General features: G+C 49.4%; 1 protein-coding gene across 5 annotated transcripts in view; it reads right to left on the bottom strand.

Moving 5' to 3' along the window:
• The window catches only part of Bend5 (BEN domain containing 5), a 234,392-nt gene that overhangs the window by 206,520 nt on the left and 16,475 nt on the right, over positions 1–11,397 (bottom strand). For 4 of the 5 annotated variants that reach the window (XM_026782015.1, XM_026782016.1, XM_026782017.1 and 1 more), the window contains exon 3: positions 10,170–10,554. In XM_026782015.1, coding sequence (XP_026637816.1) covers positions 10,170–10,554 — 385 coding nt within the window. Of the gene's footprint in view, positions 1–10,169; positions 10,555–11,397 lie in introns of those variants that run through there. The other variant, XM_026782018.1, reaches the window with a different exon arrangement.

Genomic DNA, 11,397 nt, shown 5'->3' with positions numbered 1-11,397 from the left:
ACACCAAGGATTCCGGAACAAACAGGAAACATTTCAGCTTTAGATAAGTTTGTAGTTGATCATATGAAACGCTGTCATATACAGACGTGACGGGTGCACAGTGGAGTCATCATGTGAGACACTGGTATGTCATATACAGACGTGATGGTGCACAGTGGAGTCATCATGTGAGACACTGGTCTGTCATATATAGACGTGATGGTGCACAGTGGAGTCAGGCTAAAACATACAGTTTAAATCGTGTGTCCTATATCCTCTACTTAAGTCCTGGTGATTCCTCTTCTATTTTATGTGACTCAGTGTGGACTAAGCCACAGAGGAGAGAAGTCTGTCGGTACTACAAAGAGATAAACTGTACTACGCCTTTATCTTAACTCTGGAAAGTTGCCACTTGATGGGATTTCAAGAGGCCTTAAAGGTCACCTGTGTCTTCAAATCATCTACATGTTTGGACATTATTGCTTCTGATTTATTTCAAAACCAAAGAGTTCACAATGTTAGATTTCCTCTTAAAAGGATTAAATCGTATTTATTTTTGTACGTCTATAATGAGTTTGAAGTACAAGCCTAGTTTTCCAAAGGACGAGGTGAATCAAGTCAAAACTCCTGAATGCAAACAGAACACGTGCGGCGGTACCGGAGCACTGTGGATGAGAATATGATGGCCTGCTCTCCTGAAAGGAACCTGAACACGCACAGTGACGTACATGAAGGACAGAAGCACAGGCCTCCGGAGGAGGGAGGCAATTCAGGCAGGACAGGTGGATATGCCTTTGCAGCCCGGGGCAGAGCAGGCTGATCAGCCTCTGTGGACCTTAGGATGCCCTGGAGAATAAATGGCCTTGGCCACGTTCACCTGCTATCGTGGCTATTCACCTACTTAGTTTTTATGAGGGCAGTGACGATCCATCTGGCCCCATTCCTTCAGTGAAAATTTAGCTCATACCTAGTATGTGCCAGTGGTGGGCTATGTGCCTGTGAGGGATTCGTAGTCAAGCATCTGGAGAAACAGGTGACAGCTGCTTGTCACAACTGCTGTGTAACTGACAAGAGGTCTCTGAAACGGAATCAGTAGCAGCCATGCAGCATCTGAAGAAGACAGGAGGTCTCAAAATAATCAACACTGGAGGATGGGCAAGCAATGGTTGGGTGAGACCCTTGGCGGGGTATCTTCATACAGCGAAGGAAATGGGACAAAGACAGGCTCCCTGGCCGACTCTGGGAAGTCTGACAATTTATAGATATTTGGGGAGAGAAAGGCCCATACTGGGTAAGTGATTAAGTGCCTTGAAGGCCTCAGGAAGAGCTGATCTGACTCGGCAGAGCCGGGCTGAGTGTGGTCTATGAATGTCATCAGCATAAGGGGTGGCTTTGGTCATGGGCCTCGGCTCTCTCCATTTCCAAGTGTGGTCTGCAAACAAGGACCACCACAGGTTTTGATGGGCTGAGGCAGAAGTCATTCTGGCATGAGGCCTGGGTTGGGGGAGATCCCAGCAGCCTACAAGGAGGCCTCCTAGGTTGGCTGGGCTCTCAGAAAATCTGAACCAGAGAGCAGAAGAGAAGAAATGGGCATGAGACAAGGGATGGAGCCTTTAAGAGGAAGCGGAAGCAGACCCAAGCATCAAAGTAATTTTCCTTCATTTGAGGACCCCTGTCAGGGGCATGTTGGGAAAGGCAGAGGACTGACACCTGCCGACCGTCACCTATGTTAAGCATCTTACAACAAGAATTCTCCTTTTTAAAGTCTTTTCACCTCACGGTTGTCACTATCTGCTTAGCATCTCTGCTCTGTGTAAGATGTGCACGCTGAGAGGCAGGGCAGCCATCTTGTTCACTGCCATAGCCTCAGCACCCAGTACCTATAAAATCTTCATTACGCAAGTGACGGGTAAAATAGGTTAAACCTGAGGGGAGTCCTGAAGATGGAGCTCACTGACTCCTGGGAGGTTCAGTGAGGTGCAGTGACATGCAGAAGCCACATGTGTGCTGACGGCTCAGGCTCAGGGTCCTCAGGCTCCTGAGCCTTGCTCCTTCAACCTTGTACCTCCTCATCCAATTCTACTTTCCAGAGGTTTCACGGGCTTCTCCTGTTCTCTGACGCTCACTCTACAGGACCCTCACCCCCTGGTCTGCCCCCACTCTCCCAGACCACCTCTGAAGAAGTTGTGAGGGGACATGTGGGGGAGGGGCACCAGAACTCACTGTAACCTCTGGGAACTCTGAATACACATTTCCCTGGTTAGGTAACTGTACTTTCAGCTGGTGCTCTTTCACCCACTTCCGCCCAACTATTTGACCCACATCGCAACAAAATGGGAAGAGGCAGCCAAAGTCATTTGGGTTTGTCCTGTCAGAGCAGTGTTGAAGACATCACACAAGCACTTAATGCCTCTGGTCCTTGGATTGAATGAGCTGGAGGGGTGAAAGGCTGAGGTGGGCACCAGCCGAGTGGAGAGCAGAAGGGCTCGCCTTGCCCACAGGCTCCCAAGGGGACGCAAGTGCAGCGGTGAACACAAGCAAGGAGTTCTAGGGAGGCAGAATTGATTCTGTGCCTCCATTTCCTCAACCAATTTTCCTGGCCAGAGATGCCCCAGGCTTTTCTTTCTGCTCTCTGTATAAATCAGCCTCTTTTATAACCGGAAAACTTTGTTCAGCCTTTCCTATTACATGAGATACTATTTATTTCCTCGTCAATTGGAGATTTACAACTAAAGCCACCTACAGCACCCAGACTGCAGGAGTGTAAAAAGACCTCTCCTCTCTCCTCCCCTAATGCCCAAGGCCCCAGAGCAAAGCAAGACTCACATTTCACTTTAATTATTTGCTGTTAAGAGTGTGTATAAAGCACAGAGTCTTATCCATTTCAGCAAAGGGCCCGAAACAGAGAAGTAGTCAATAAAAGTTCCTGGCATAAATACTTTCCCTTAGAGTCCTAGCTATTCAGTGCCAGGAGGGGTTGACAGGAAGACAAGGTGAGCTTCCTGTGTGTGTCTAGAGGCATGCTATAGGTGGTCAAGTCATCTCTTGCAAGAAAGCTGCAGAAGACGTCATACCCCTCCGGGGTCTCTGTGAAAACTACCCCCACAATCGGACAGATGCTTAGGACAGCAAGAGAGTGTGGCCAGCCTTTGGGCCTCAGTGAATCCTAACAGTCAGAACAAGTCTATCCATCCACGGCAACTGGACAGCAGCCTGCCACAGCTTCATGATGGTGGCATCCCCATATACACTCAGATTCCACGTGGCACAGCCATGTTCTTTCTTCCGGGCTTCAGTTTTCCTATCTATTCAGAGGAGAATGAAAGGATGAGTTCTCTTTTTCCTAAAATGAAAATTTTCATGAAAACTATCGAAATTTCTGGCTGGAACCTTGAGGCCAAATAGCTGGGTAAGACAGACACTATAAAGGAATTAAACAGGAAACCTTTGCAAGCCTGTGAGCCTTAGAGCTCCAGAATCCACAGGCAGGTAGAGGCGATGCACAGAGCTGAGTGACTCATCAGACGGCCTGGAAAAGCAAGTCAGGCCTCTGTGAGAAACTTGGTTCTCCGTGAGTCTGTGGCCTCAGGCAAGTTACCTAATCCCTTGGAGCAGACTGCTCGCTCATCAGGAGTCCCATCTCCATCTATGGCTGAGGTGGTTTTATGGAGAGAAAAGTTCCTGGTGTCTGCCCCAGGGCACATCTAGAGGGACTGAGAGTTGTAAACTGAACCCCTTTCCATTTGCATTTCCTGACTGCTGCAGCCAGCAGAAAACAAACCTGTCATAAGGCAAAGAAAGCCCAGCAATGTCGAGATTGTCTAGCTGCCTAACAGCTATCAAAGGGACAGGAAGAGATTTTCCTCAGTCCCTACAGGAGAAAAGACAAAGAAGAGTGTCTGGAATTATTTAACCACCTTGGAATCACATTGGCAAATAATCTGGCATCAACTGTGGTTAATTCTGATAAGTCAACGAGGCAAATAAATAAATAAATAAGGCCTTCAAGATGATAGATGGTCGCCATCATCAGACAAATGACTCCAGTCTCACGGCTAGATCTTTTTGTGAGATCCACATAGGGCAGCACTAGGTGCATATTCTGGCATCGCTGCCGCTGTAGGTCAGCTGTGAGTACCCTGTGCTTTGCTTTTAAAATATGGCTCATACCCGGCCTGTTCGGCCTTCTCTCAAAATCCACTTATTTTCAGTGTTCCTGCTCACTGGTGAGAGTGAGCTGAGAACCTGAAGATGAGGCAAAGGGCCCAAGGAGGAAAACCTAAGCCATGAGGAGGCAGAGTTGTATCTGGTCTGGGAATGTCTGAAAGGACCGATGGGGTCCTGGTGATCTCTGAGACAACCGATTCGCTCTACTGGCGATGGCTGGTCAACAGACAAATGGGAGGGAAAGGAGAATTTCACTCAGGAAAACTGAGGGAAGGACAGACTTCTAAAACTACAGACCACACAGCTGCAAACTGGATGGCTCTGAAGGCTTAGAGTAGGAATCGGGGGAGCTGCAGAAGGCATTGGGGGTTAACCAAAGACTAAGATGTTCCCTACAGCATCTGTGTTCTGTGGCAGGACGAAGAGCTGGGAGGTGCCAGGTACTGTACACACACTGTGTTACCCTTGACTGACCCGATGTGTCAGTGTAGGAAATACTGAGCAATCTCAAGCTTGTGTCTGGCAGATCTTTACTGCCGTGGCTTTGTCATCATTTCAGCCATGATGTTTGGGCAATCATTGACTCTGTTTTATAGATGAGTAAAGTAAAGCCCAGGAAGAAACTTGTCCAAGGCAACTCAAGTAGATTCTAGAAGACCCGGAACTCAAAACGCTGCAACTTCTGACCCCAGGACCCTTGCAGACTTTAAATCACTAAGTGGGTTCTCTGCCTGAATGAGACAGGCTTAAAGGTTCCCATTTCACAGAATTCAAAACAGATTCAGAAGGGTTAATTCATCTGCTTTTTAAAGATTCCCATTTCACAGAGGACAAAACAGACTTGGAAGGGTTAAATCATCTACTTCACAGGTAAGGAATTACAGCAAGTGAGATTCAAGCCCAGGTAATATCTGTTGTCAAAGGCCAGGCTGCCTCCAGTCCAGGGGAATCAGCAGGAAGCATCCGGCTGACATTAACTGTCTTTTCTGGGGCGCCATCAGAGACCTGGGCGTAGAGAAGCCTGTGCAGACCACAAAGGATTTCAAAGATCAAAGTTGGTATTTTAACAGACCTTGGACAGAACACAAGGTATAAACTCAGACGGTTACAGACGTGTTAGCAATCTGGCTCTGAGGAGCCAAGACAGATATGCAGGCCAGCCGCCACGGCTCTCTTCTTTAAACATTTCAGCCCGCCTATGATCTAGCCAACAAGGGCATTAGCTCTTCTTCTCACATGCTCTTCTTTCAAATGGAGATAATAATCCTTACCTGGCCTGCAATAAGGCTATCGGAAGAGTCCAGGGAGATAAAAATGTCGAGGTGCTTTGACACCTGGGAAGTGCCACACGCATGCAAATTACCGCTATTATTCTTATTAGCTCTCCCTCAGCTGGTCAGAACTCATCATCTGGGCCTACCTTCCTTGACAAAACAGACACAAAATCTACAATCATTATCTGCCTCCGCCTGCAATTACTGCGCCAATTTTACTGTCTGGTGTGAGGTGTTCAGGTTTGTGGCCTCCTGACAGCTGTGTGCGTCCTCAGGGGCGTGTCCACCCCTCTTCACATCCTTCACTAGGGGAGTCTGAACTTAGGCCTTTGGTTCAAGCCAGAAGGAGCAAGCGATACTAAGGAGGCAGCCTAAACTTGTTCTTTTCCCCTTGCGTACTAAGTACAGAAATTTGGACTGCTGAGAGGCCTCAGCTGGTAACAGTACTTGGTGCCAAGCGTGATGAACTGAGTTTGATCCCTGGGACTCACTACACACACACACACACACACACACACACACCTACCTCGAGAGAATAAAAATAGTGTAACTGGAAAGTTTAAGAACAAAGACTGGCCGAGGAGCAGCTGAAACCCTCCTGGCTCCACTCTCCACTCTCCCACTGGCGCTCTTTGCCCCCTGCATCCATTCCCCCCTTCTCAGCTTCACCTTATCTCCTCTGCCGTCCTGGAGGCCACCATGCCCCAGTTTGAAAACACTAACCCACTAGGCTTGCAGGTGCTTTTTATCTCTAGGTTTCTAACATCCATTCCTATCCTGGCACAAAGTACAATTTCAATAAACATTTGTCGAAGACAAAAGAATAAATGAATGTATAATCCCATAAATCAGTATATGCTTTTAGAGTCGTCAGCATTGATTCTTGAGGGGATAGAAAAGAAAGGGAAGCCAAGACAGTCAGACCGCCATTTACTAAACACTGACTGCGCTGGACACACAGCCAGACTCGAACACTGTTCCCTTACTCAATTCTGTACAAGTACTGGAATAAATGGCCGTCTGGGGGGAGGGTGTGAGGTTATGCCCTGTCAAAAAGGGTTGTTTTCCGGGCTAAGATCATAGAGAAGCGACTGAAGGTCCTTTATGAGGGATGGTCAAGTCACACCCCTGTTGGTGACAAAGAAGAGTGCTAAAGAAAGCCATGGGGGGGGGGGTGAAGGGCCAGTGTGACCTTGCTTCTTAATTAGCAAAGCAGGAAGACCTCCCACCTCCAGTCACCTCTTACCCAGCCCAGAATTCCAGGCGTCACCCAGCCAAGCCTGAGAGCAGTCCTGCCATCCTGCTGTCCCCTGTCCCCTTCAGTGTGTGCACCTCCATTACAACTCCTGGCTGTCAAGGAATCTGAGCCCCATGCCTGAAGCTGTCAGGTTTCTGCTTCCCAGCTCCACCCCCCCACCACCACCACCCACATTACTGGTAATCCTCCCAGGTCCTGACCTATCGGCCAATCTGGTTTCTGAATTACCTGTCAGGGTATAAATGATCCAGCACCCAAAGCAGACAAAGGACCTCAAGCTGGGAGCCTAGGGGAGGAAGGCAAGATCTCCAAGAGCAGGACAAAAGCCAGGCCTGACACCAAGCCAGGCCTCAGAAGGCATGCAGACCTGAGGCCCTGCCAGGGTCTGTCACTTTCTCGCTCTTCTCCTCTGCCCTGGTTCCGGGTAGCATTTATAGAATAACTATTTTCTCAGGATCGGGGGAGCAGGGAGGATGTCTCAAAATGTGGGATCCTCCCCCACAACTGGATACTCTGCATTTTAGTTAGAGGTTTACACATTTACCTCTAACCCTACCCTCTGCCCACCTCGTCATGTTTTTGCCTTCTTTGTATCTCCCCTGTCCGTAGGCTTGGAAAGTATCTGATGGTGCTACTCAATAATCGAATGAAGAAACAAGCAGACAACTGTAACTCATCCTATCTTCTGCTGTCAAAGATAACGAGAAGCAGAGACATTGGCTAACCTGCCTAAAGTCACAGGCCCAATTACTGACTTGCAGAGCCAGCTTTAAAACCCCAAACAGACCCTATCTTGGCTTCTTTTCCAAGTGATGTAGAAGAAGAGTAACTAGGAGTACCTGAGCATCAACAGAGTACCAGACACTGTACTGTGCGCCCCAAAGCTGTGAGGGGTGCTGACAAGAACCCATTTTAAGGGGTGTAATATTGAGGTTCATAGAGTTGCTGGCTGACTAGATTGCACCTTACTCTTCCTACCCAGTTACACCTGCCTGCATAGAAACTCACTTTTCAAGCCTATTCTTTTTTCCCTTCAGGCTGGTTTATCAGTCTTCCAAAAATTGAGTGTCTTATCTCTGCTGTCCACAGCCCTCTCTGCATGAGATCTTCAAGAGTAGAAAGCAAGACGTACACAGATGCATGCATGTGTGTGCGTGCCTCTGTGTTTTATATGTGTAAGTGTTGTATGTGTGTGTGTATGTGTGTGTGTGAGTGTATATTCCAAATACATGAGACTGCTACTCACCACTAGGCACAATGCCTGACATAGGAGAAGACCAGTAAGCATTGGTGAAGGGAACCAGGAAAGGAGGAAAAGAAAGAAAGAAGGAAAGAACAGAATTTTTCAAAGACAGAGTTAGAACGTAGGAAAATCAGAATTCGAACCCAGGCCTGTAAGTGCCCATAAAATAATACAACCTTTCAGGCAGAGACCTTTTGATTATTAAAGACCATATAGATTTGTCTTAGCGTCAATTAACACATGTTAATGAATGCAGTTTATGTGTTCCTAGATGGAGGAATGTGTGTTATTTCCAGGAAGTCTGTTGTCCTGAGAGCACAGGGCTCTGCATGTGGCCGCGGTGGAAGCTACGTCTATACTTGCTGCCGGAGTCCGTCTCATGGCGACAGGAACAGTGGCACATCAGAGAAGAGATGGCCACTGGCCATCATGGTGACACACAAGTCCAGCAAAACGAGCAGTCCTGACAAGGCAGCAGGGTTAGGCTTGACTGCCAGGTGTCTTAGGATGAACCGAGGCACCTGCCTACACAAGCCGTGGTTTCTTACTGCCCAAGGACAGGCGGTTTCTGGAGTCCAAACCCAGTTCAGGACCATGCAAAACAGGTCACTTCCCCCAGGGGCTGAGCTAATGATGTGGAAAGAGTTTGCTGTTTGGTGTGTTTCCCCATGCTTCTGAAGAAGCTCTCAAAAGGCCCAGCACAATCAGAGGAAAAGCCATCCACCTGAAGGTCGGGAAACACATGTGCCCCTGAAAATGGAATTGTGGCCCCAGAGTCCACCTGCACTATTGCACCAACACTGCTTTCTTAAATTCTCACAGCTATGACGGCCCACTGAGATTTTTACCGTAATGAATACTTGCGGAGGACCTGAAAGCAACTGTAATCTATACTGCCACGGTGAACCCGTGAGCTGCAGAAAAAGTCAAGGTGAAGGCAGAGCTTCCAGTCCATTAACTACGGTGAGGCGGTGTGGGCGGGAGGTTTGTTTCTGGTAACCACCCCTTGTGCGCCTCCGTGTCAAGGTCAGGAAAAGGCCCCGGCTGATCTACTGAGACCTTACCGTGAAGCACACTTAAGAAGCACAAGCCACCCACAAATGGAAAAGGGGCAGCGTGGGAGCAGGCCTGTCCACACCAATTACAGAGCGGCCCCTGCGCATCCGTGTGCTCCGTCTCTCTAGATAATGAAGACCTGCCTTCTTCAGGGGCACATTTGGAGGCTGCGGACACTGTCTCTGACCTAGTTTACTCCCGTTTAGAGGAAAGCGCTCTGACGCAGAGGCCACGGCGGCTGACCGGCCTTACCTCTCCCACCGCTAGCTCCTATACTCTGCAGGAGTTTTCTGTCTTGTCTCAGTCTCTTGCCTTTTAGAATCCATTCATCCCAGCCTCCACACCACTTCAGATGAAAAAAACCTAAAGGCCAGGGTGGCTCTCCTCTGAGCAAACCAGAGGAATTTTGTGTATCTTTACACTAATCCCTCCAGTACCTCCAATGCGCACAGCTTTCTTGTTTGTTTTGCTTTGTAGTGGGGTGAACTCTGGGCTCTGCGCATACCATCCCAGCGCTCTGCTGCTGAGCCACATCCCCCAAGCCTCAGAATCGATTTAATGCCTCCCATTCCTACTGAAATAAGCCCTGCTGCTACCCAAGTCGGTGGTTTTCAGCGTCCTTGCCTTCTGCCCCGCATGTCTGCAGCAGCCTCCTAAGGTGCCCGTGTGTTTGCCAAACTCATGAGTGCTATCCTTGGAACGCTCAGGTGCCTGGATGCAGCGCCCACCTTTCAAGACCCATGCACTTCCTCGAGTCTCTCCCCTTACACAGGGCCTGTTCAGGCTCTCAGCATTTGGGTCACGTTAGCGGGATTCCCCCTTTGTCACTCTCTGGCTCGCAGTAACAGTATGCGTTTCAGCTATCATCCAGTTTTCTCTACTGTCCTGAGGTCTATTTGGAGGGCTACCCCAAGTCTCTGTGCTACCCTCTTGCTGGATGGGCAGTAGCCAGTATTCCGTCTACTCTTGTTCTCTGAGCCACATTCCCCAATGATCTTACCACAGTGTGGCCAGGGCTGTATATTCAGAGGAGAGTGACTCCTTGGGGTGACTGTTGAGCCAAGTCTCTCTCCTTCCCTAGCCTCAAAGGGCACTTGACCAGCTTCTCCCCTCTGTCCTGCTGGAAGGGGAGCTGCAGGAAGTAGGCCCCTCCCACTGTGAAGAGTGCTAAGTGGCCTGCCTGGGCACTCACCGCTGCCAAGCCGCAGGAGTAACACATCTTGGAGTCTCCTGTTGAGGTCTCGGAGTTCCTTCATTTCAGACACCAGGGCCCCGTACTCCTTGAGCTTCTTGGCCTGCTGCACGAGCTGCCTCCGAGTCCGCTCCAGCTCCTGCTGGAGGTGGCGCATCTCCTCCTGCTGCTGCTGGTAGTTTCGCAGCAGCTCCTCATACAGAGCCCGGGGCACAACGGCATCCTCCAGGCTGTCCATGTCCTCTGTGCCCGGTGAGGCCTCCACAAAGACCTCTTCCGGACAAGTGTTGTGACCCAGGCTCAGGCCGTTCTGTTTCTCTAGCCGGGCCACCACTGCCTCGATACTCTTGTGGGCCGCTTCACTAGGCTTCCGCCCCTCCGGTCTCTGTGTAGGACAACGAGAATCAGTTCAGGCAAGGGCAGCTGGGACTTTCTTGGACTGCAGCTCAATATTTCCCCAGACAATCCTAGAATCACAGAACCACAGAACGTCAGTGTGTTGAGAAACCTGTTACAGACATACTCATTTTGCAAATGGGGAAAGAGAGGCTCGGAGCGCTCTTGCCAAATGTCAAACAAACGGGATGGCAGAACCAGGTCACTCTTCTCGTGCTAAGACTTCACCATTTCCCTCCCAGCACTTGGCCTCCTGGACACACATATCTGGAAGCGTCTTCTGAACTTCCCAGCCCTCCCTAGCCTCCATGGTGCCTGGGCAGTCACTTGATGGGTGTGTCCGGTGTGGATTTCCAAAGGATCCGGAGCCAATCTGGCCTGCCCGAGTCAGTCCAGAGGAATCCCACTCAAGAACATACATATGCAAGTAGTTCTATCTTGTAACCTTTTTAAGACTGTTTCAGTTTGGAAGAACGTCAAAACCCAAACCCACTCGAATCTAGGGCAGTCCATATGTCGTGTTTTCTCTGGTTCTGTACTGCCTACTCACTCAGGACTGGCAGTTGGCAGGAGCCTAACAAATGTTTACTCAACTGAAAACTTCAAAGAACGTTAACACTGGGGTGCGTTCAGTTTTCTTCATGTGGCAGGTAAGCAAACCAAGCTCCTGAGAGGGGAAGGATATCATCCCCAGGGTGGCATGGGAGTTCCACGCTACAGAGTCAGAAGAAGAATCTGGAGCCAACTCTCTGCACGGAGTCTGTCTCTCACAGCTGCCAGCCTCTCCCTCAGCAGGATGGCACAGGGCAAGGGAGACTCATTCATAAGAGAA

This window comes from Microtus ochrogaster, chromosome 10 (genome assembly GCF_000317375.1).
Source record: "Microtus ochrogaster isolate Prairie Vole_2 chromosome 10, MicOch1.0, whole genome shotgun sequence".
Lineage (NCBI taxonomy): Eukaryota > Metazoa > Chordata > Mammalia > Rodentia > Cricetidae > Microtus > Microtus ochrogaster.
This window is presented reverse-complemented; position numbering and strand designations above follow the sequence as displayed.